Source organism: Physella acuta, unplaced genomic scaffold (genome assembly GCF_028476545.2).
Source record: "Physella acuta isolate Inbredline_101_S28 unplaced genomic scaffold, ASM2847654v3 ptg000018l, whole genome shotgun sequence".
Taxonomy (NCBI): Eukaryota; Metazoa; Mollusca; class Gastropoda; family Physidae; genus Physella; species Physella acuta.
In genome coordinates this window covers 1-26068 of record NW_026731538.1, presented here as the reverse complement: position 1 = coordinate 26068, position 26068 = coordinate 1, and the positions used below count along the sequence as shown (strand labels likewise).

Here is a 26068-nt window from a genome sequence, read left to right as displayed (position 1 = left end):
GGTCAGTCTAGTGTCACCTGTGGGGTCAGTTAGTGTTACCTGCGTGGTCAGTTAGTGTTACCTGTGTGGTCAGTCTGGTGCTGGACGACCATGATGACGTTCCAGGCTGTTTGCATGACCACCACGGCCTCGGCGTGAGTAATGTTGCTGAAGTCCGTGCCGTTGACGCTAAGGATGACGTCACCAACCCGGAGACCCTGGGGATTAAAGGAAGCGACCGTGAATAGTTTCCAAATGTTGTATACAATATTTAAAAAATCTGGTGCGATGTTATAAAAATAAATGTGGTTGTAAAAACCTGACTGATTTTTTGATGGGCTTGACTTAAGATGGGATGTATTTGATGTTTTCCTATTTCCGGTTATACTAAACACACTTCTTAATAAACCGGGAGTGATCTCCCCTAAACTTTCTCGAATATTCTAATATAACACTACGTGGGATGTCAACTCGGAATATAGACATGATTTTTGTTTACTACTTTTAAAAATAGAATAAAATCTAGTAGAAAAAAAAATTGCGCACCAAGCGAGCACCAAAACCGAATGTGCGTAATAGTGCGCAATATTATTAGTACTTTAAAAATTTACATTAGTTTTTTGAGAAATCGGAAGTAGCGTAAATTACTACTTCCGGTCAACGGAAATTACTCAAAATTTAACAGAAGGTAGAGAATTAGATCTTTTACTTACATGTGAAATTTCATTTATCTATCTGAAATAGTACTCAAGTTATAGGCTTTTGAAAAATTCAAAGTAGAAAAAGTACCACTTCCGGTTGTCGGAAATCGCTCAAAAGTTGATACGGATCTACGATTTTGATATAATACTTATATATGAAATTTCATCAACCTAGCTGTAACGGTACTTAAGTTATCGTGTTTACACACACACACATAGGCTACACAGGGAAGAAGAGATGCCTGGAAGAAACTCTGTTGTCCACGGAAAAAACGTTGTTTGGTGATGGCTGAGGAACTTTGCCCAGAAAAATCAAAGACATGTTTGGAATTAACTAGCCCCCGAACTGAAATTTGATAGTTACTGCGACCCTCGGACTGAACAGTTTGGAGACCCCTGGTTTATATCATAACGATGTAGGCCTATAGAGACATGACGAAATACGCAAAACGACCTTGACCTACACACCTGAGACCTGCCCTGATTTCCGGGTTCCAGTACGATGACCGGCGTGTTGTATTCCTTCCCGCCAGCGATGCCCAGTCCTAGACTGCCGTCGTCTCGTCTGATCAGGAAAATGCGGGATTTGCCTCGTTCTGATCTAGAGAGAGATAATTCAAACACTGTACAAACATTTGTTTACGTGTCTCCTTTGGAGAAAAAAAAATGCTTTTGATCAGTGGCGGAACTAGAAAAAAAGGGCCACCCCGCAAACAAAATTTCTGGGCCCCCCTCCTATATATATATATATATATATATATATATATATATATATATATACATACAAACACGGAACACAAACATTGGATACTTATTTCTGGTTTGATCATGTGTGTGTGTGCATTAGTCTGTTTTGAATTTTTTGTTTCTGTAATACAGCCGATTCTCTAGTAAACTAAAGGTTTTGCCGGTCAAAAAAAAATAAAAAATAAAATGTGAAAACTTTGTATGTGAAATGGTTTCTCGTGATATGTTTATTTTTATGTTTTTTCGTATTTATATTATTTGTTTTAAATATATTTCCTTTTTATGCTATGTCAGTCTTTAGTTTGTATTTCTTTTAAAATAATAATTAAGAGGAGTAATTGCTTTTTTATTTGTTTAGTACAAATATATTAAAAGGAGCTTATGAGCACCCCTATTTAACTATTTAAAAAAGGGAAATAAGTGATGGAAGTGTTTTGAACGTTTCCTATCTTTCACTCTACAGCCCAGGCATATTTTTTTTTACGCAACAGCATGTGTTAGCTACTGTATAACATCACAACTCTAGTAGATCTGTTTGTAATTGACAAAAGCTATTACCGTCAAGTCAAAAATGCAAGAATTTTTTTTATTTTCAACTATAAATAAAAATTATTATGGTCGGCTAGGGGCCCCTAAATGGCGTGGCCCCCCCCCCCCGCATTGCGGGGTCTGGCGGCACTGTAGTTCCGCCCCTGCTTTTGATTTGTTTCTCGCTGTTACTTATCTTGGAAATTAAAAAAATCAGTTTAGTGTTCGTTTGTTTCTCTTTAACCTTTACGTTCTGATAAAAACAAATGGTTTCTTTAAGTTTCTGGTTGTTTTCTCTCTGGTCTTAATGTTGGACTAGAAAATAAAAATTATTTATTTAATTTTTGACTTGCTAATCAGTGTTTCTTCCAGACTTTTTTCTCCGGGGGAGTGGGGGGGGGGGGGGGGCACTTGAAATTTTCGGGGGGGGGGGGGGGGGAGGCGGTAGACTTTCTTCGGGGGGGGGGGCGGACACTGTTAAAAGTATATATTTTCTATATAAATTTCATTTTGTTCGGGTGGGGGGGGGGGGGGCGGTAGACTTTTTTCGGGGGGCTTACGTCCCCCCCCCCCCCCCGAAAAGATGCCTGGAAGAAACTCTGTTGCTAATACTCAACGTACATTTAAGTGCCCCAAGTTTTGACGATTTAATAAAATCGCTGACTGAGACATATACTGCCCAAAATATTCTGACATATTAACATAACCGAAAATGCTTTTTATGATATTCTGTGACGTAAAATAAGGATTTCAGAGTTAGGGATGGGGGGGGGGGGGTGACGCACCAGAAAAAGTGGGTGAAAATAATAGAAATTTCTAGAATAATATGGGAAACAGTACAATAGTGGTCCTAAACTTGAACTTTAGACTAAAGCTGTTGTATAAGGTAGAATCAGAGGCGTAGCGAGGGGGGGGGGGGGGGGTCGCACCGGGTAACACCATTTAGGGGGTAACACCAAGGCAAAAAATAGCAAAATATATAGAGAAAAACTTGAGGGGGGATGCAATCGAAAGTTTGAGGGGGAGGGGGTGCAAATCGAAAATTTGAAAGTTTGTCCCCGGGAAGGGTCACTACGCCTCTGGGGGGTGATACCACTAAGTGCCGCACCGGGTGACACCCGACCTCGCTACGCCACTGAGTAGAATTGTATGTTATTGTAATTAATGTGATTCAAATTGTGACACGTTGGAACGTGACAACTTGGCAAAAACTAAACATGCGTGAATTAGTTCTGCCATATCACAACATTTGGTGACGTCACGGTCTCCTGCACGTTGAGAAGGCTTTTGTTCAGTGCAGTGTCGTATATCAGGCCATCACAATGTCGTATATCAGGCCATCACAAAAAGTCCCATATCAGGCCATCACAAAGTCCCATATTAGGCCATCACAAAGTCCCATATTAGGCCATCACAAAGTCCAATATAAGGCCATCACAAAGTCCCATATCAGGCCATCACAAAGTCCCATATTAGGCCATCACAAAGTCCCATATTAGGCCATCACAAAGTCCAATATAAGGCCATCACAAAGTCCCATATCAGGCCATCACAAAGTCCCATATTAGGCCATCACAAAGTCCAATATAAGGCCATCACAAAGTCCCATATCAGGCCATCACAAAGTCCCATATTAGGCCATCAAAAATGTCTTATATTAGGCCATTACAATGTCACATATTTGGCCATAGAAATTTTCCAAATGCCCCATCACGTTTGCCAAATGCCGCCAAATGCCAGTGTAAATACCACTGAATACGACAGGTTCCAACAAGGAAATAATCACAAATCCTGACATAACCTTAATTCTAACAGCCCCTCCACCCCCCAACCTCAACCCTCACATCACTCACGTCAAACACCCCCACATCTAACCGATGTTCAAAAAGATATTTTCTGATAAACCACATTTCCGATTTGTTTTTGCCTCTAGCAAGAATCGACCGGCTCCCATCTAAGACCATAGAATTCCCACTATCCGTCGGTGAAAAAAGTTGAATGTTTAGTTCCTTGGTAGTAAATGACGCGTGCCGAAAAAAATCGATATTGCTTTATTTGAACTATTTAAAATGGCGAGGTGAATAAAAGCAAAAGGCGATTTCATTACGCAAGTGAATAAAAAAATAACCCAAAACGAATCGCTGGAATAAAGGAAAATATTTTATTAAATGGGAAAGCCAAGGATAAATCAGAGACATTTTTTTTTAAAGTTTATACAAAATGTATAAACAAAATATTAAAATATATTTATCAGCATTAATCAGGTCTTAGGTAATATAAACTTAAATTTTCATTTGCTACTATAGTAAACTAGTTGGTCCTTATAGAAATCTATTCAATATAATAAATTACAGGCCGTTGGTAGTAGTACTTTTAGACGGGGACAGCTACTAAACCTCCCTCATAATTATGTTAAGGGATATTGCATACAGTACTTAACGTAATTTCAACCGATTTGCCCCCTCCCCCGTCTCAATATGTTTACACGACGTCACAAAGTGTCAGACATTTGACGTCGCAAAGTTAATCTAATGCTAATATTTAACCAGAATTCTAGCGAATATTAATGTTTGCCATTATTTCTATCCTTAAGAAATATAAATGTATGCTACAATTCTTGAGCAACCCCCCCCCCCCAAAAAAAAAAGTAGCAGATAGTCTCAAAAGTCTTAAACCCCTTTCACCACTAATATCTGTATGACAAATATGTATCCCCCCACCCTACTTCCTCCCAGTCACTCATTTATATTGTTTGGGGCTCTTCAAAAACATTCTGTTGTCAAAGAAATTATGCTGATTTTTAGTGCTATGTTACTGCTATGTGTTATTGAATTGTTTTATTTGTTTAAACGGCCAATGTGAAAAAAGGCCTTCGTGCCTACAATTGTAACCGCTTTTTGAATAAATTGAATAATTAGTTGACGAATAGGTACCCATTTTAAACTCAATTTTTATTTTAGGAAAAGACTTTTTTATTCATACATTTTTTATTCTGTCTAAACTATAATCCTAACCTTAGCTTACTGAAAATTTTGTATTTTTTGTAATTACCTGATTGATGATTGGTCCTGGGGTAAGAACATTGGAGGAAGTGACGTATTCAACCCTGACAGAAACCTGTCCTTACCGGCATTCACTCGCTTTGATATAGTGGTCAGGGTCCAGTTCTGAAACTAAGTTATTTGAATATTTTTTTTTTTTTTTTGTACTCAGCATTTCTGATCAATATTAAGGGGTAATTTATTTTAAAACTCTGTTTTAATTAACTATGGTAGATCTATAGAGATCTCGTACAAATATACTCTAATACAGGTAAATTATTATAAAGGGATTTTTTAAATCCACAGGCGAGAATTCTCGTCAAATATATAACAGATAGGCACAGATGTATTTGAAATTGAAATAGTTTTACCACATCTAGCAGTGGCTTCACAAGATAACTGAAGGTATCGCCCTAACCTTTAGACAGTTCTGCATTTTTGGTTGGTGTAACCCTTAATCATTTTTATTCATTTTTAGCAGTAATTTTACCGTTTTTGACAATTCAACCCACTACTCAATGGTGTCATCCGGTGACCCCACCCCTACCCCCGATCCTGTATAATGACGCAACTGATTATCCTTCTATGTCATCTGATAAAATCCTCGAAAAAGTAGGCGGCCGTTCTTTGAATTTTTTTATTTATTTCACTAATTTAACCGAACTCGTTTGTGTTTATAAAAAGTAAAGGACATATTGCTAGAAGTAGGACTAAATAAAAATTGTATAAAACAAAGTGTGGGGCAGTGTGGTCGAGTTGGTAAAGCTCACGGGTTTGAACATCTAGGAGAGACAACTCCAAAATCAAACAACTGCTGCCTTGTAGTTTGTTCTTGGTTGGACGAAGGCTATGGAAGCTTATATAGAAAGGGAAACAGGCTGAAATCGGAGTCGGCGGCCTTTAATATCTGGCACATAATAAGCTGACATGTAATACTTAACTTTGTTGGAGGGAATTCCTTACAACATTACAAAATTAAGACCGAAGAAGGAGAAGCAGGAATTTGCTGAAAAGTTAAAGAAAAACAACGCATCTTCGATCTTCTTCTTCGTCTTCGTTCTTAATTTTGAGTCTTTTCGGTTCAGCAACCATTAGCTTTACCGACTCGACCACGCTGACCCCACCTTTTCGATAGATACTTTGAACACAAACTTAGCTATTTAGTGGACTTTGTGAAGGTCGTATGAAATAAAAAAAGCTGAAAAAGAAATATCCTTTACCTGTATGTTCTCATTAGACCACTGTGCTACGTCCTCGTCCATTGTACTGCTTTTATACCCTGCGCCGGTACCTCAACACTGACGTCTAGTTTAGGGTTATAGTTATAGGCCAGCTTTAATCCTGTCTCACGTCTTTACATCATACACCATCTCAGCTAGCACCCAGAGCACATTGTAAATGTCTGTCAGAACAAAAATACCCAACAAAGTAAAACAAATACATTGTTTAATAATACAATTGTTGATATTGATCCGCGGGGTAGAAAGCGGGCCACGGGAGGGTGGAGTCGTAGGAATGATAAGGGTGTGTTAGTAGAAGGGGGAGATTTGATGGAGGAATACATTAGCTTGTCTTGAATTTTTGTATTGGGTGTGTTGTAGAATATATTAGCTTGTCTTGAGTTTTTGTATTGGGTGTGTTGTAGAATACATTAGCTTGTCTTGAATTTTTGTATTGGGTGTGTTTTAGAATACATTAGCTTGTCTTGAATTTTTGTATTGGGTGTGTTGTAGAATACATTAGCTTGTCTTGAATTTTTGTATTGGGTGTGTTGTGAAATACATTAGTCTTGAATTTTTGTTTTGATTGTGTTTTGGAATACATTAGCTTGTCTTGAATTTATTGTATTGGGTGTGTTGTGGAATACATTAGCTTGTCTTGAATTTATTGTATTGGGTGTGTTGTAGAATACATTAGCTTGTCGTGAATTTTTATATTGGGTGTGTTGTAGAATACATTAGCTTGTCTTGAGTTTTTTTATTGGGTGTGTTGTAGAATACATTAGCTTGTCTTGAATTTTTATATTGGGTGTGTTGTGTACTGCTAATTGTTTTTGTATGGGGTGTGTTGTGTAATGCTAATTATTTTTGTATTGGGTGTGTTATACATAAGCTAGTCTTGTGTGTTTGCATAGTTCATATTTAATACGGTATTAAATAGTGTTAGTTTTAGTTTTAGTTAATGGTCGATTCATAAGAAGCTCTGATGTTTCAATTTTTTTTAAAGGCCCAAAATACAATTAACTTAAAATAGTATATGATATGTTTTGTCATTTTGAATTCCATCTCCATCACCACACCATCACCACACCACACCATCACCACACCACACCATCACCACACCACACCATCACCACACCATCTCCATCACCACACCATCTCCATCACCACACCATCTCCATCACCACACCATCTCTCTCACCACCACACCATCTCTCTCACCACCACACCATCTCTCTCACCACCACACCATCTCTACACAATCACCCTCACCAACACACCATCTCTCTCACCACCAAATCATCTCCATCTCAATCACCACATCATTTACATACCACCATCGCCATACCATCATCTCTACCACATCATCTCTACCACATCATCTCTACCACATCATCTCTACCACATCTTCTCTACCACATCTTCTCTACCACATCTTCTCTACCACATCTTCTCTACCACATCTTCTCTACCACATCTTCTCTACCACATCTTCTCTACCACATCTTCTCTACCACATCTTTTCCACATCATCTCTACCACATCTTTTCCACATCATCTCTACCACATCTTTTCCACATCATCTCTACCACATCTTTTCCACATCATCTCTACCACATCTTTTCCACATCATCTCTACCACATCTTTTCCACATCATCTCTACCACATCTTTTTCACATCATCTCTACCACATCTTTTCCACATCATCTCTACCACATCTTTTCCACATCATCTCTACCACATCTTTTCCACATCATCTCTACCACATCTTTTCCACATCATCTCTACCACATCTTTTCCACATCATCTCTACCACATCTTTTCCACATCATCTCTACCACATCTTTTCCACATCATCTCTACCACATCTTTTCCACATCATCTCTACCACATCTTTTCCACATCATCTCTACCACATATTTTCCACATCATCTCTACCACATCTTTTCCACATCATCTCTACCACATCTTTTCCACATAATCTCTACCACATCTGTTCCACATCATCTCTACCACATCTGTTCTACATCATCTCTACCACATCATCTCCACCACATCATCTCCACCACATCATCTCTACCACATCATCTCTACCACATCATCTCTACCACATCATCTCTACCACATCATCTCTACCACATCTGTTCTATATCATCTCTACCACATCTGTTCTACATCATCTCTACCACATCATCTCCACCACATCATCTCTACCACACCATCTCTACCACATCATCTCTACCACATCTGTTCTACATAATCTCTACCACATCTTTTCTACATCATCTCTACCACATCATCTCTACCACATCATCTCCACCACACCATCTCCACCACATCATCACTACCACATCATCTATACCAGAAACAACTCAAAACAATTTCCTTTATCCAAATTATCAATACACAAAACCAATGAACCCGTAAAAAAAAGTTAGATTTAATATATGTATATCTCGTCAGAGCTTCCCACAAAAAGATACACGCCTACCCCAGCATGACGAATACCCTACATGCATTTCGAATTAATAGCTCAGCCTACTCATCTAAAAACATACAGCCACCAACTAAAAATAATCAGAAAACCTTGTTTCATAATCCATATCAAACCCAACACGTAATCTTAATCCAACGGATCAGTACCCACATTTTTACATGGCTAACACGCGTGAAAATAAAAACAACCAACATAAAAACAATATCTTTTTACCTTAAGCTTGTATGTAATCCGGATCCTTACATTGATCAATACATCATGTCGGGATAAATTCACGTGATATTTATGATTTATGACGTGATTCTCTTACCTCCCCTGAACGTTTTTTAAAATGAATATAGTCACGTAATGGAGATGATTAAGGAAATGACTCTCCCCTCCCCACCCCAACTAATCAACCGGTGTATCGACCGGCGATGTATTGGGACGTGTTGATCGATGGAGCGTGTGGGGGTGGGGCCAGGCCTGTCTATTGTAGCCCAAAGAACAATAGATGTTAACATTTTTCTAATCAGGACACGAACAGGACAGTCATAACGTCAGGGGCGTACCCGCATAAAACGGTGTGTGGGGGTGGGGGCCGGGCCTGTCTATTGTAGCCCAAAGAACAATAGATGTTAACATTTTTCTAATCAGGACACGAACAGGACAGTAATAACGTCAGGGGCGTACCCGCATAAAACCGTGTGTAGGGGTGCATGGGAGGGTTGGGGGGGGGGGGTACATCCACGGGTGGACTGGCCCGCTGGTCTACCGGGACAAATTTCGGTGGGCCCCACGTAAAAAGGTAAAAAAAACAACAGCCCAGTAACGGTGCGGTTCTAGGCCAATTAGTGCTTTGATTAAAAAAAAATAATTGTCGAGCGAATTCTTATCCAACTGGGGATGATCATCAGTCTGTGATGGGGAAAAATGCACAATGAAAATTGTAATCTAGGGTTGGGGGGGGGGGATCCCGGTCCTTTAGGACGCAGCCAGCCCACCCCTGGTGACAACTGAACCCACTCTGAGCAAAAACGGGTCTCAAAACTAGGAAAAAAAAAGATTCGTATTTTTAAAACTACACATTTCTAACACTTTAAACCATAACTTTAGAGACAATCAACGACTGCTTACAATTTATTTCGCTACAGATTCGATGCTGAGAATTAACTTAAAAATTAACTTAAATCTTAGCTTTTGAACTAAAGTTTAATTGCATCCAACTTAATTTAATTTAAAAAAAAGTGATAATCATGCCATAAAAAAAATCCCGTGATCGTACACAATCATACATGATGCAACTTGTTTGCTTCTACCTAATGTCCGGTCTAATAAGTATATTTTTGGAATACATGTAGGGCCTATATGTCAAAATTATACCCTAGTATACAAGCCAAGAAAGGAGATGGTACTGACTTTACAACAGTTGTTTAAAGAATATTATAACTGTAGATTTATTTATTTTTGTTACATAATATAATTTGGTGGGAAATAAAACTTTATCCTTCAGTAAATTATGTCAACTTATGCATAGGGGGGAATGATTTGTTCCAATAAGATGTATAAATTAATCTTTTTTTTTTTAATGAAAAAAAAACCCCAGATAATTTTGTACAGTAATGTATAAATTTTCTTCGCTTCACTCTAAACAAAATAATCTTTAAAACATAAAATAAAACAACATCACATATTTACCCGATTATATCCCACATATTAACAGAAAGACTTGAAATCCAAGAAATACTAGAAAAATGCAGGTAACAAATCCAAACCTACGCTATTTATAACCACTCAAATCATGAGCGAACGGGAAAACCCGGTGAATGTTGAGAACGTGCTGTCAATACCTTATAGTTGTTTCAATATTATTGATTCTTTAAGATGGCATAGGATAAAAGACATACGTCTGAGAACTAAAGACAAAAGTTTCTAACAGAAGCACTCCAGCGTAGTGGTCGGGGGGGGGGGGGGGATAAGAACGAAGACTAAAAAAATCGAAGGTGGTATTGATTTTTTTCGTGTCGTGATGCGAGGCATGGCCAATCTAAATTTTCTTTCTGGGAAAACAATGGCGGGGTTCAAGTGCGATGTGTTAATGATGCATGAAGGACACGTGTTGTTGTAGTTGGTGCACATCAGTTGAGGGTGTATGCACACGTAGTTTGGTGCACATCACATCAGCCGAGGGTGTGTGCACACGTAGTTTGGTGCACATCACATCAATCGAGGGTATGTGCACATACAGTTTGCCAATCAAAATTTTCTTAATGGGAAAACAATTGCGGGGTGCAATGTGTTAATGATGTGTTAGGGACACGTGTTGTGGTAGTTGGTGCACATCACATCAACCGAGGACGAGTGCACATGTAGTTGGTGCACTTCGCATTCAACAAGGGCGTGTTCACATGTCATAGTTTGTGCACATCACATCAGTCGAGAGAGAGGGTGCACTTGCAGTTGGTGCACATCAGACGAGGACTTGTGCACGTGTAGTTGGTGCACATGAAATGAGGTCGTGTTTTCACTTTCATGTATGACATTTTTTTATGTAGATTCTCCCCCCTCCCCCAATTCCCCCCCCCCCAATCTCCAAAATTGGTGGTTCTTAAAAATCAAACAATAACAATAACACAGAAGAATGGGTTAGGTATTGTTATACCTATATTGTTAAAGTGGTACATGTTAGGATAAAGTTAGTGTCGGGTACAGAATCAAAGTTACAGATTCAGCTAGTGTTTTATGCAGCAGTATTAACAAAAGCATTCCCTCGAAACACATCTTCCAGTTGCGCGAAATATATAAATACTTTCTAACCAAGAAATAATTCGTGCGAAGTAAAAAAGTAAATACAGTGCTTGGCGTAATGAAGATTCTTTTAAAAAATCGATGCGCAAATTTGTAGTCTAAAGGTTCTGTAGTGCTATTTGTAGCCTGTTTTATTAACAACTTACCACTTTTTAAATTGGTAGAGTCCACTGTATAAAAGGCACTGGTGTTAAAAAGATCCTTAAATAATGGTACACAGTATTCCAGTGCTTCTAATAAACAGGAGCGAATGTACAGAGAGTAGGACAAAATATGACAAGCGCCAGCTATTGGTGTTTCTGTTTCTGAATTTACCTCAAACGATTCAGTTCAACAAATAAAAATATACTTCTGTTTAGTTTGGTTCTAGGTGAATGGTTTTCATAGTCAGGTGGTTCACTTACACGAGCTTATGTGAAGACAGCTTTGGTAAATGTTTAGATTCGTGTTGTTTAGATCCGTGTTGTTTAGGTTCGTGTTGGTCCGCGTTGTTTAGGTCCGTGTTGTTTAGGTCCGCGTTGTTTAGGTCCGTGTTGTTTAGTTCCGTGTTGTTTAGGTCCGTGTTGTTTAGGCCCGTGTTGTTTAGGTCCGTGTTGTTTAGGTCCGTGTTGTTTAGTTCTGTGTTGTTTAGGTCCGTGTTGTTTAGGTCCGTGTTGTTGTATAGGTCCGTGTTGTTTAGGTCCGTGTTGTTGTATAGGTCCGTGTTGTTTAGGTCCGTGTTGTTGTATAGGTCCGTGTTGTTTAGGTCCGTGTTGTTTAGGTCCGTGTTGTTGTATAGGTCCGTGTTGTTTAGGTCCGTGTTGTTTAGGTCCATGTTGTTTAGGTTCGTGTTGTTTAGATCCGTGTTGTTTAGGTCCGTGTTGTTGTATGGGTCCGTGTTGTTTAGGTCCGTGTTGTTTAGGTCCGTGTTGTATAGGTCCGTGTTGTATAGGTCCGTGTTGTTTAGGTCCGTGTTGTTTAGGTCCGTGTTGTTGTATGGGTCCGTGTTGTTTAGGTCCGTGTTGTTTAGGTCCGTGTTGTTTAGGTCCGTGTTGTTTAGGTCCGTGTTGTTTAGGTCCGTGTTGTTGTATAGGTCCGTGTTGTATAGGTCCGTGTTGTATAGGTCCGTGTTGTTTAGGTCCGTATTGTTTAGGTCCGTATTGTTTAGGTCCGTGTTGTATAGGTCCGTGTTGTTTAGGTCCGTGTTGTATAGGTCCTTGTTGTTTAGGTCCGTATTGTTTAGGTCCGTATTGTTTAGGTCCGTGTTGTATAGGTCCGTGTTGTTTAGGTCCGTGTTGTTTAGCTCCGTGTTGTTTAGTTGCGTGTTTTTTTTGTGTGTGTTCGGGCTTATCAAGTTAGCCTTAATTAAACCATCAAGAAATCACGAATCGACACAAATATAAATTTCTTAATTTTTATTTAAACATTATTTTTTTACTGCACCCAAAAAATGATTTCCTTAATAATCAAAATAACTAAATAACCAAATTAACTACAAAGATAAATCCACATAATTGTTGAAGTATGAAACAAAAACTTCTATTAAGTAATAACCAGCTACCTAATATTTGATACGCTTTATATACTCCGACTTTTTAATGGCGAAAATCACCAACATTTCTACGTCACGGAACTTAGCGACGTTCATTGCCATCAATGTTGCCACAAAATGGTGGGGATTTATTATTAACAGTGTCAACATCAGTGTCTGAATTCGACATCACACTCATCGTATTTAATTAGTTTAGAGAAACCAACACTCATGTCAAGGTGCGTGAACCCCTTTGATGTTCCATTTCATTTCAATAGCTGTAACAATGTTTAAATACTTTGTGGGGTAAAATAAGATCTAAACTATAATCTATATATTTAGTGTAGGTAGAGTCTAGACAGTAATGTAGACAGTCTAGTCAAGCTAGACGTGACTGGCTAGCTAGACTATATCTAAAATAAAAACATAACAGCCTAGGGGTCTAGATCTGATCTTAATTATAGTTAGGTCTCTGTTAAAACAATATGTAAAAAATTACTTGTCGTATATGTTAAAATCGATATTAACATACCATATCTAGACTTGATCTATATAACCCAGAGAAAGTTAGGAGGGGTGGTAGTGTATCGTATTGTATAAATGGGTTACGGTAGTGGTGGGTGACACCTGTCATCCAACCACTATATACATACTATATACAGATAGATAATTATACATGTATGATGTTCTAATACTAAAACTAGAATTAGTTTTGTGTCACCCCATCCCGGATTGTGTCACCCTGTTCCTACTATGACCTCATAAAATATTAAACTAACTGGCAACATTTAAAATGGCTGTATTTCGTTTCGGTGTCACCTAATAGATGGTGTCCCACCCCTACTTCCCCTCGCCCCTGCCTTGGACACTAGTAGACCAGAGGGTATTATACAGCTGTTTTATATAACACTGCATTTTACTATTACTTTCATATCTTTATACGAAATCTCTCTGCTATTTATAGATTCTAGTCTAGTTTGATGCGTGAGTAGAATCACGTGCCTACAGAAGTTTTGTTTAGCTCGTGAATAGTCTCGAATGGTTTATTAAATATTTAAAAAATAGGGTATGATATTATTTACACAAATGTGGTTATAAAAAAAATTTCCGAGGTTTTTGTTGAACTTTACAAAAGAATGGGTGTATTTGATGTTTTTAGTATTTTCGGGTAACTAAAAAATAAGATCGATCACGGAGTTCCTGTACAGCCAGTGAATGTATTTCTCACAAAAGTAAAAACCTAGCCATTTAACTTTACTATTATCTTAGCGGTGGATAATAAGGTGCATGTGTGTAGTTGTAGGTGTAGAAAATTAGTACCAACTATAAAAAAACCGCAGAAGATCTAAATCTAGATTTTAAAAAATGCACCAAAAACTTAACGAAAGGAAAAAAAAGAAATTACAAGTGAAAAGAAAGATGATAATCCAACGAAAAGGGAAAAATATCTACAGGAAATCCACGGGAAAACCAGGAAATAAAAGGAAAATCCCCCTCTATGCATCTAACCGCTAACGGAAACAAAACCACCCAGTACTACTTTCATACATGACAAAACTGACCCCCAAAAAGCTGTATACACATACAGACCGATCTCTTTGTAATTCACTGACACAAATTTGTTTTGTAAACTTGTACCCCTAATAACATCAGCGGGAAAACAGTAGTGTTTTTTTTTTAAAGTATCGCTAATCTATCCTCGAACGCAACCCTAGCCCTGACTCTAACCCTAATCATGACCATTACCCCTACAATAACCCTGAAGCTAACTCTAATTCTAAGCCCGAGAAAGGTAACAATCCATCTAATGAGTTTCATCAGGATACGATCATCATTGCCATTGACCGTGAACTCCTTTTGAAGCGGGTTCATAACTTGACCCCTCTGTGTTTTATTGTTGGTCATTACCCAACTGTCATTACACCTAGAACAAGTACCTACAATGTCAATCCCTCTCCCCCCGGTATTTATTACTGTTTAAAAAGTATCCGAAGAATCCCCGACATTGACAATCTGTAGTGTCTCAAATGGCCCCGACAGATTTAAAACCAACCGAACTGAATTACTACTTCAAATAGCCATTCGATAAAACGGTTAGCAGGTTTTTATGGTTAAATACCCTTTTAAACCTAACTGTCCATGGGACAAGTTCAGTAGATTTCACCCATTTCTGTGACCTCGGCATATGAAAGTATAGTATGGTCAGCACTCTGCTTAAGCCTAACCACCATTACTTTCCCTAACAAGGTATACATGAGCTGGGTGGACTCAGGAACCTGGATTCTTCTTTCTTCTTCTTCGTTCTTAATTTTTAGTGTTGGACGAGATCGAGCCTTATCTGCCAGAGGGTTTGAACTCGAGACTTTTTCGAATTTATCAACCCTGAGCTTTAGCCGACTCGACCACGCCTCCATCAGAATTAAGGATACGTGTCAACTGGTTATGCGCCATTGAGGCCATTGACTCCGATTTCAGCCTGCTTTTCATTTTGGATTTGCTTCCATAGCCTTTGTCCAACCAAGAACTAATTACAAGGCAGCAGTTGTTTGATTTTGGAGTTGTCTCTCCTAGAATAGTGGCTGTCCCCAGCTAACGAGCCTTATCTGCCCGAGGGTTCGAACTCGAGACTTCTCGGTTTAGCATCCATGATGCTTTACCGACTCGACCAAGCCGACCCCTTAACCCGGATTCAAACTTGAGCCTTCAGCAGTCACACGCTCTACCATTCGACCACGCCGTAGAATATTCTATTTTGGTCCCGAATGTTTACAAACCATTTCACTAACCTTAACCTTATCTCTTAGCCCTTGCCCTACATTTTTTTTCGAAGTGACTACTCAGAAGATTTTTCTCCCCAACGTCTCCACTTAGTCGGCAAAAGATAGCTCTGCGCATGCGCAGTGACCTATGGCTAGGGTTAGGGCTAGAATGAGGGTTAGGGATAGGATTAGGGTTAAGGATAGGGTTAGGGATAGGATTAGGGCTAGGGTTAGGGATAGGATTAGGGTTAGGGATAGGATTAGGGATAGGTTTAGGGATAGGATTAGGGTTGGTCTTAGGGTTCTGCGGTTGTAAACACAAGCATGCGCAGTACCATCGAAAACATGCCCGCGATGGCAAGTCGTATTTTCTCTCCATTGCGCATGCGTATCTTATTCCGGCTAGCATCGGCTTATTTTTTTATCCGTCTCTTTGAGCAGCCAAGAGGAAGGCGACTACGCGAATGAGGAGGATGACAATGCGGTAGAAAGTAACGCGATAGCAGAGAGTGTGGTAGAGGATAGCCAGGTGATTGACCGGGAGGAGAGGTCAAAAAGTCATCCTTGTGTCATCTACTGGTTGGCCACCTGCGCCACGGTTAGTGGGCTATTGTTTGGTTATGATACAGGTGAGTTGATACAGGTGGGCTATTGTTTGGTTATGATACAGGTGAGTTGATACAGGTGGGCTATTATTTGGTTATGATACAGGTGAGTTGATGCAGGTGGGCTATTGTTTGGTTATGATACAGGTGAGTTGATACAGGTGAGTTATTGTTTGGTTATGATACAGGTGAGTTGATTCCGGTGGGCTATTGTTTGGTTATGATACAGGTGAGTTGATACAGGTGGGCTATTGTTTGGTTATGATACAGGTGAGTTGATTCAGGTGGGCTATTGTTTGGTTATGATACAGGTGAGTTGATACAGGTGGGTTGTTGTTTGGTTATGATACAGGTGAGTTGATACAGGTGGGCTATTGTTTGGTTATGATACAGGTGAGTTGATACAGGTGGGTTGTTGTTTGGTTATGATACAGGTGAGTTGATAGAGGTGGGCTATTGTTTGGTTATGATACAGGTGAGTTGATAGAGGTGGGTTGTTGTTTGGTTATGATACAGGTGAGTTGATAGAGGTGGGCTATTGTTTGGTTATGATACAGGTGAGTTGTTAGAGGTGGGTTGTTAGAGGTGGGTTGTTAGAGGTGGGTTATTAGAGGTGGGTTGTTAGAGGTGGGTTGTTAGAGGTGGGTTGTTAGAGGTGGGTTGTGGGCTATTGTTTGGTTATTACACAGGTGGGTTGTTAGAGGTGGGTTGTTAGAGGTGGGTTGTTAGAGGTGGGTTGTTAGAGGTGGGTTGTTAGAGGTGGGTTATTAGAGGTGGGTTGTTAGAGGTGGGTTGTTAGAGGTGGGTTGTTAGAGGTGGGTTGTTAGAGGTGGGTTTTTAGAGGTGGGTTGTTAGAGATGGGTTGTTAGAGGTGGGTTGTTAGAGGTGGGGTTTTAGAGGTGGGTTGTTAGAGGTGGGTTGTTAGAGATGGGTTGTGGGCTTTGTTTGGTAGGTTGTTAGAGATGCGTTGTTAGAGGTGGGTTGCTAGAGTTGGGTAGTGGGCTGTTTTGTTTGGTTGTTTGGATTTTTTGCTAGGATACATACAAGATTTGGGCTGTGTTGTTACGGTACAAGAAAGGTGGGGGAGGGAGAGCGATAGTTCAGGGTGTAAGTTCCCAAAAACTGACCTCAGTCTTCACACCTCCCACCTTTCACACCTTCTGATGCCCCTCCCACCTTTCACACCTTCTGATGCCCCTCCCACCTTTCACACCTTCTGATGCCCCTCCCACCTTTCACACCTTCTGATGCCCCTCCCACCTTTCACACCTTCTGATGCCCCTCCCACCCTTCACACCTTCTGATGCCCCTCCCACCCTTCTCACCTTCTGATGCCCCTCCCACCTTTCACACCTTCTGATGCCCCTCCCACCATTCACACCTTCTGATGCCCCTCCCCCCAGGTATCATCAGCGGATCCCTCCTGTTGATAAACGAACAATATGGCCTCAGCAGCTACTACCAAGTGGCCATCGTCTCATCAACCGTCGTCTCTGCGGCCGTTTTCTCTCTCGTCTCCGGCATGGTAGCTGACGCTATTGGGCGAAAGGTAATCACTGTACTAGCAGGTTAGGTTAGAGGCTACACGCATGGTTGTTAGAGGCTACACGCATGGTTAAGTTAGAGGCTACATGCTTGGTTAAGTTAGTGGCTACACGCATGGTTAAGTTAGAGGCTACACGCATGGTTAAGTTAGTGGCTACACGCATGGTTAAGTTAGAGGCTACACGCATGGTTAAGTTAGAGGCTACACGCATGGTTAAGTTAGAGGCTACACGCATGGTTGTTAGAGGTTACACGCATGGTTAAGTTAGAGGCTACACGCATGGATGTTAGAGGCCACACGCATGGTTAAATTAGAGGCTACACGCTTGATTGAGTTAAAGGCTACACGCTTGGTTAAGTTAGAGGCGACACGCATGGTTAAGTTAGAGGCTACACGCATGATTAAGTTAGAGGCGACACGCTTGGTTAAGTTAGAGGCGACACGCATGATTAAGTTAGATGTAATCACCATGCTAGCAGGCTACACGCATGGTTAAGTTAAAGGCGACACGCTTGGTTAAGTTAGAGGCTACACGCATGGTTAAGTTAGAGGCTACATGCATGGTTAAGTTAGAGGCGACACGCATGGTTAAGTTAGAGGCTACACGCTTGGTTAAGTTAGAGGCTACACGCATGGTTAAGTTAGAGGCGACACGCATGGTTAAGTTAGAGGCTACACGCATGGTTAAGTTAGAGGTGACACGTTTGGTTAAGTTAGAGGCGACACACATGGTTAAGTTAGAGGCTACACGCATGGTTAAGTTAGAGGCGACACGCATGGTTAAGTTAGAGGCGACACGCATGGTTAAGTTAGAGGCTACACGCATGGTTAAGTTAGAGGCGACACGCATGGTTAAGTTAGAGGCTACACACATGGTTAAGTTAGAGGCTACACGCATGGTTAAGTTAGAGGCTACACGCTTGGTTAAGTTAGAGGCTACACGCATGGTTAAGTTAGAGGCTACACGCTTGGTTAAGTTAGAGGCTACACGCATGGTTAAGTTAGAGGCTACACGCATGGTTAAGTTAGAGGCTACACGCATGGTTAAGTTAGAGGTGACACGCATGGTTAAGTTAGAGGTGACACGCATGGTTAAGTTAGAGGCTACACGCATGGTTAAGTTAGAGGCTACACGCTTGATTGAGTTAGATGTAATCACCATGCTAGCGGGTTACACGCATGGTTAAGTTAGAGGCGACACGCTTGGTTAAGTTAGAGGCTACACGCATGGTTAAGTTAGAGGCTACACGCATGTTTAAGTTAGAGGCTACACGCATGGTTAAGTTAGAGGCTACACGCATGGTTAAGTTAGAGGCTACACGCATGGTTGAGTTAGAGGTGACACGCATGGTTAAGTTAGAGGCTACACGCATGGTTAAGTTAGAGGCTACACGCATGGTTAAGTTAGAGGCTACACGCTTGATTGAGTTAGATGTAATCACCATGCTAGCGGGTTACACGCATGGTTAAGTTAGAGGCGACACGCTTGGTTAAGTTAGAGGCTACACGCATGGTTAAGTTAGAGGCGTCACGCTTAGTTAAGTTAGAGGCGACACGCATGGTTAAGTTAAATGTAAGTTAGAGGCTACACGCATGGTTAAGTTAGATGTAATCACATTGCTAGCAGGTTACACGCATGGTTAAGTTAGAGACTACACGCATGGTTAAGTTAGATGTAAGTTAGAGGTTCCGATGATAAAAAATACATTTAAAAAATCCCGTATATCTAAGGACGGCGTGGTCGGATGGTTGAGCGATCAACTGATCACACGAAAGTCCCGAGTTCGGATCCCAGTCTCACATTTTCTCCTTATCTTGAAACATGTGAACTCTAATACCATTGTCCGAAATGGTGATTTTATAATACAATCACACATACCATCTCTACAATATTGAAGGAATACTTTTTACCAACTCTCATGTTGGTATGTTTATAAACAGAGTTCTGATTTCAGCTGACCATCATGATATCAGCCGTTGTGTTTATAAACAGAGTTTTATTTCAGCTGACCATCATGATATCAGCCGTTGTGTTTATAAACAGAGTTCTGATTTCAGCTGACCATCATGATATCAGCCGTTGTGTTTATAAACAAGAGTTCTGATTTCAGCTGACCATCATGATATCAGCCGTTGTGTTTATAAACAAGAGTTCTGATTTCAGCTGACCATCATGATATCAGCCGTTGTGTTTACGGTTGGAGGCGTAATCATGGGATTTGCCACAGGCCCTGAGATGATTCTAATAGGTCGAATAGTGGTGGGTGCCAGTATTGGTAAGTTAGTTACATAACTACATCTACTGCTAGCATTGGTAAGTTTGTTACATAACTACATCTACTGCTAGCATAGTTAAGTTTGTTACATAACTACATTTGGTGCCAGTATTGGTAAGTTTGTTACATAACTACATCTACTGCTAGCATTGGTAAATTTGTTACATAACTACATCTACTGCTAGCATAGTTAAGTTTGTTACATAACTACATCTACTGCTAGCATTGGTACGTTTGTTACATAACTACATTTAGTGCTAGCATTGGTAAGTTTGTTACATGACTACATTTACTGCTAGCATAGTTAAGTTTGTTACATAACTACATCTACTGCTAGCATAGTTAAGTTTGTTATATAACTACATCTACTGCTAGCATTGGTAAGTTTGTTACATAACTACATCTACTACAAGCATTGGTAAGTTGGTTACATAACTACATTTACTTCCAGTATTAGTAAGTTCGTTACATAACTATATCTACTGCTAGCTCTGGTAAGTTTGTTACACAACTACATTTGGTGCTAGAATTGGTAAGTTTGTTACACTACTACATTTGGTGCCAGTATTGGTAAGTTTGTTACATAACTACATCTACTACAAGCATTGGTAAGTTTGTTACATAACTACATTTGGTGCTAGCATTGGTAAGTTTGTTACATAACTACATCTACTGCTAGCATTAGTAAGTTCGTTACATAACTACATCTACTGCTAGCATTGGTAAGTTTATTACATAACTACATCTACTACAAGCATTGGTAAGTTTGTTACATAACTACATCTACTACAAGCATTGGTAAGTTTATTACATAACTACATCTACTACAAGCATTGGTAAGTTTGTTACATAACTACATCTACTGCTAGCATTGGTAAGTTTGTTACATAACTACATCTACTACAAGCATTGGTAAGTTGGTTACATAACTACATCTGGTGCTAGAATTGGTAAGTTTGTTACATAACTACATCTACTGCTAGCATTGGTAAGTTGGTTACATAACTACATCTGGTGCTAGCATTGGTAAGTTTATTACATAACTACATCTACTACAAGCATTGGTAAGTTTGTTACATAACTACATCTACTACAAGCATTGGTAAGTTTGTTACATAACTACATCTACTGCTAGCATTGGTAAGTTGGTTACATAACTACATCTGGTGCTAGCATTAGTAAGTTGGTTACATAACTACATCTGGTGCTAGCATTGGTAAGTTTATTACATAACTACATCTACTACAAGCATTGGTAAGTTTGTTACATAACTACATCTACTGCTAGCATTGGTAAGTTGGTTACATAACTACATCTGGTGCTAGCATTGGTAAGTTTATTACATAACTACATCTACTACAAGCATTGGTAAGTTTGTTACATAACTACATCTACTGCTAGCATTGGTAAGTTGGTTACATAACTACATCTACTGGGTACGTTTGTTACATGACTACATTTGTTGCTAGCATTGGAAAGTTTTTTTTACACAACTACATCTACTGCTAGCACTGGTAAGTTTGTTATACACTATGAAGTTCAAGCATCTGTTATTTACATTTTTGTAAAGTCGACTGTTTTTCATTTCTTCCCCCCACCCCCCGTCCCCTACACACTTTACCCCTAACCCTAAATTAGGGTTAGAGCTGATTAATTCTGATGTTGTTTATTAATTAAGTCCACTCGGCCCCGACAGATACCTGACATACAACACTGTCACTGGGTCCACTGCTAATCGCACTATTTCTCTATATACGTAGTCATATTAAAACAAACGAGCCGACCTGCTGCGTATCATACGCCGCTATTTAGTTGTTTTTTTTCTACTTTTCAGTAATTTATAATTTGTGAATTCAACAGTACCAATGCTGCCATTGAAAATATTTGCTTAAAAACACTAACCCCCCCCCCACGTGAAAGCAGCCTCCTCTTAGTTACCTCCTCTAAGTTTAAAATCGTTTCAAACTCAATTATCTGCCCCTAATAGCCGTCACCAAACCCGTCTCTATGATTGTAAAATGTAAACAGAGTGAACACCGCTCACCAGATCATGTGGGGGTGGGGTGGGGGTGGTAGTGATAGTGATAGAGAGGAAGAGAGGGGACTGCAAAGGCGCGCTTGCAGCTTGTTTTCTAACTGATCCCAGAAGAGAATTATATATATGGATGAACCCTACTTCATCTTTTCCTACTGCATACCTTACTCATATAGGTAGTTAACTATCTATATCGCCTCTAAACCAAAGACTAATCCTAACCCATTGTGGTTTTATTTCTCTCAATGTGCGGTACCATTAATCCTAACCGACCTAACTGTTCCATGTTTTATTTCTCTCAAAGTGCGGTACCATTAATCCTAACCGACCTAACCCTTCCAGGCTTTGTTTCTTCCATCGTGCCCGTGTACGTGTCCGAGTGCGCACCCCCGGACATCCGTGGGCGGCTCCTCACCCTCAACCAGCTCTTCATCACCATCGGCATCGTGGTGTCATCAGTCATGGCGGGGGCGCTTCAAAACATCAAACCCTCGGGCTGGAGGTTAGACTCTTGCTTGTGTGTTTTATTGTCCTTCCCCCACCCCCCCCCCACCCCCACAACAAACCCGAGGGCTGGAGGTTAGACTCTTGCTTGTGTGTTTTATTGTCCTTCCCCCACCCCCCACCCCCACATCAAACCCTCGGGCTGGAGGTGAGACTCTTGTTTTTGTGTTTTATTGTCCTCCCCACCCACCCCCCCACCCCCCACAACAAACCCTCAGGCTGGAGGTTAGACTCTTGTTTTTGTGTTTTGTCCTCCCCACCCACCCCCCCACCCCCCACATCAAACCCTCGGGCTGGAGGTTAGACTCTTGTTTTTGTGTTTTATTGTCCTCCCCCCCTCCCCACCCCCACATCAAACCCTCGGGCTGGAGGTTAGACTCTTGTTTTTGTGTTTTATCGTCCTCCACCCCACCCCCCCACCCCCACATGAAACCCTCGGGCTGGAGGTTAGACTCTTGTTTTTGTGTTTTATTGTCCTCCCCCCACCCCCCCCCCCCCCACCCCCACATCAAACCCGCGGGCTGGAGGTTAGACTCTTGTTTTTGTGTTTTATTGTCCTTCCCCCCCCACCCCCACATTAAACCCGAGGGCTGGAGGTGAGACTCTTGTTTTTGTGTTTTATTGTCCTCCACCCCCCTCCCCCACCCCCACATCAAACCCTCGGGCTGGAGGTTAGACTCTTGTTTTTGTGTTTTATTGTCCTTCCCCCCCCCCCCCACCCCCACATCAAACCCCTCGGGCTGGAGGGTTAGACTCTTGTTTTTGTGTTTTATTGTCCTCCCCCCACCCCCCCACATCAAACCCGAGGGTTGGAGGTTAGACTCTTGTTTTTGTGTTTTATTGTCCTCCACCATGTGGTTAGATAGTTTTAAAAAATCCTTTAGGCTCCCCCCCCTCATGGTTACTGCTGTTTTTTTTTCCTTCCACTTCACACACACCCTACCCCTCTTCACAGCCCCCCCCCCCCCCATACACACACCGCGCTTTAGTTTTCCCAATTAACCAGACCCCAAATTAAAAAAAAAAACAAAAACACACACCTTAAAATTTTGAAAAGCTAATATAAAAAAAAAAAACTAGACGTTAAAAATGTGTCCGTTGTCCAAGTGAGTCTAGACTATCAGTTTTCCTTAAAAATAGACTTGACCTGTCAACTACAGGGTCGTTGTTGTCGTTGTTTCTACAGGTATATGCTCGGCCTGGCAGCGATACCTGGAATTGTACAGTTCATCTTCTTTTTCTACCTGCCTGAGTCTCCCAGATACCAGGTGGGTCCTTGGAGGGGAAGTGGTTGGGTTGTGGTTTTAGTTGTGTGTGTGTGGGGGGGGGGGGGGGGAAGTGGTTGGGTTTTGGTCTAAGTTGTGTGTGTGGGGAGGGGGGAGTGGTTGGGTTGTGGTTTTAGCTGTGTGTGTGGGAAGGGGGGGGGGAAGTGGTTGGGTTGTAGTCTAAGTTGTGTGTGTGGGGAGGGGGGAAGTTGTTGGGTTGTGGTTTTAGTTGTGTGTGTGGGGAGGGGGGGAAGTGGTTGGGTTTGTGGTCTAAGTTGTGTGTGTGTGTGGGGGGGGGGGGAAGTGGTTGGGTTGTGGTCTAAGTTGTGTGTGTGGAGGGGAAGTGGCTGGGTTGTGGTTTTAGTTGTGTGTGTGTGGAGTGGGGAGGGTGTGTGTGTATGTTTAGTTGTCTGTGGGGAGCGGTGTGTGCTGTTTTTAGTTTTTTGTGTGTTTAGTTCAGGAGTGCGTCTTATGTTAAGTTGTATTGTGTCTTTTTTGTTTTTAGTTGTATGTGGGGGGGGGGGGGGGAATTGTCTTAATTTAGTAATATGCAGTGGCGTAGGCAGGGGGGGGGGTTAGGGGGGGGGGGTCATAACCCCCCCCCCATAGACCCCTCGGTATATAGAAAAAGTATGAGGGGGGGGGGTGCAAATCGAAAGTTTGAGGGGGGTGGGGGGGTGCAAATCGAAAGTTTGAGGGGGGGGGTGCAAATCGAAAGTTTGAGGGGGGTGCAAATCGAAAGTTTGTCCCCGGGTAAAAAATTGGACCCCCCCCCTTGAGACGATCCTGGCTACGCCACTGGTAATATGTGAGGGTATGTCTTGTTTTATATCAAGGGGTCTTTTTTTTTTCTTTTCAGTTGTATGTGGAGAAGGGGTTGTATCACAATTTTAGTTTGGGGAGGGGGGAGGGGGTTGTGTCATGATTTTAGTTCTGGGAGGGGGGTTGTGTCATGATTTTAGTTCGGGGAGGGGGGGTGTGTCACGATTTTAGTTCGAGGAGGGGGGTTGTGTCATGATTTTTTAGTTCGGGGAGGGGGGGGGTTGTGTCATGATTTTAGTTCGGGGAGGGGGGTTGTGTCACGATTTTAGTTGGGGAGATGGAGGTTGTGTCTTGTTTTAATTTGCATGTAGGTTAAGGGGTGTCTTATTATTAACGGGAGGGGGATATACATGCCTAAATAATTTAGTTAATTGTATGGCATCTCGCAGTTCATGCTCTGGCTAAGTAACGTGTCCTGTCCTGTCCAGTGCAAGTAACTTTACTCCGCCATTTTGCGCATGCGCAGTATAACGAATGGTTCAACCAGGTGAAGGTCGGGGTGAGAACTGGATGGCCTTGAACACACCGCGCGTGATGGTTCACATGAAAGTTGGCTCACACTTTGCTTTGTTTTGCTGCCGTACAACCGATGTAGATTAGAGCTAATTAAGTCAGTCTTTAAAGCCTCTAAGTTCGTTCCCGACCCATTTTGGCGCCTGAAGCAGCCCCCTCCCCCCCTCACCAGCTACGACACTGAATCAGTACCTCTAACCCCCATTATCCAATTTATGCGTATAATTTCCACAATCCCCTCGACTCCGTGTTGAGCTGTCGAAGCCCTTTGGTCGAAACGGTTCATTACAAGTGAAGATTCCTTTGTATCAGTGATGGTACAATTACTCCGTGTTGAGCTGTCGAAGTCCTTTGGTCGAAACGGTTTTATTACAAGTGAAGATTCCTTTGTATCAGTGATGGTACAATTACTCCGTGTTAAGCTGTCGAAGGTCCTTTGGTCGAAACGTTTTATTACAAGTGAAGATTCCTTTGTATCAGTGATGTTACAGTTACTCCGTGTTGAGCTGTCGAAGTCCTTTGGTCGAAAACGGTTTTCTTACAAGTGAAGATCCCTTTGTATCAGTGCCGGTACAATTACTCCATGTTGTGCTGTCGAAGACCTTTGGTCGAAACGTGCCTGTTCTACTAACTTGTAATGCGGGTGTTACGTATCCTCCGCCAGATGATGAAAAACCAAGAGAGAGAAGCGGAGATAACTCTGAAGAAAATCAGGAACACAAATAATGTGGG

The 26068-nt window shown here is 41.1% G+C and overlaps 1 protein-coding gene across 1 annotated transcript in view; it reads left to right on the top strand.

Moving 5' to 3' along the window:
• Positions 1 to 26063, top strand: part of LOC131939459 (proton myo-inositol cotransporter) — a gene marked incomplete at its 3' end in the record, with an annotated part of 30455 nt that extends 4392 nt beyond the window's left edge. Inside the window, 6 exon segments of the mRNA XM_059297765.1 lie at positions 16212 to 16399; positions 17779 to 17924; positions 20086 to 20197; positions 22575 to 22734; positions 23923 to 24004; positions 26001 to 26063. Coding sequence (XP_059153748.1) covers positions 16212 to 16399; positions 17779 to 17924; positions 20086 to 20197; positions 22575 to 22734; positions 23923 to 24004; positions 26001 to 26063 — 751 coding nt within the window.
• Positions 26064 to 26068: the final 5 nt, after the last annotated feature.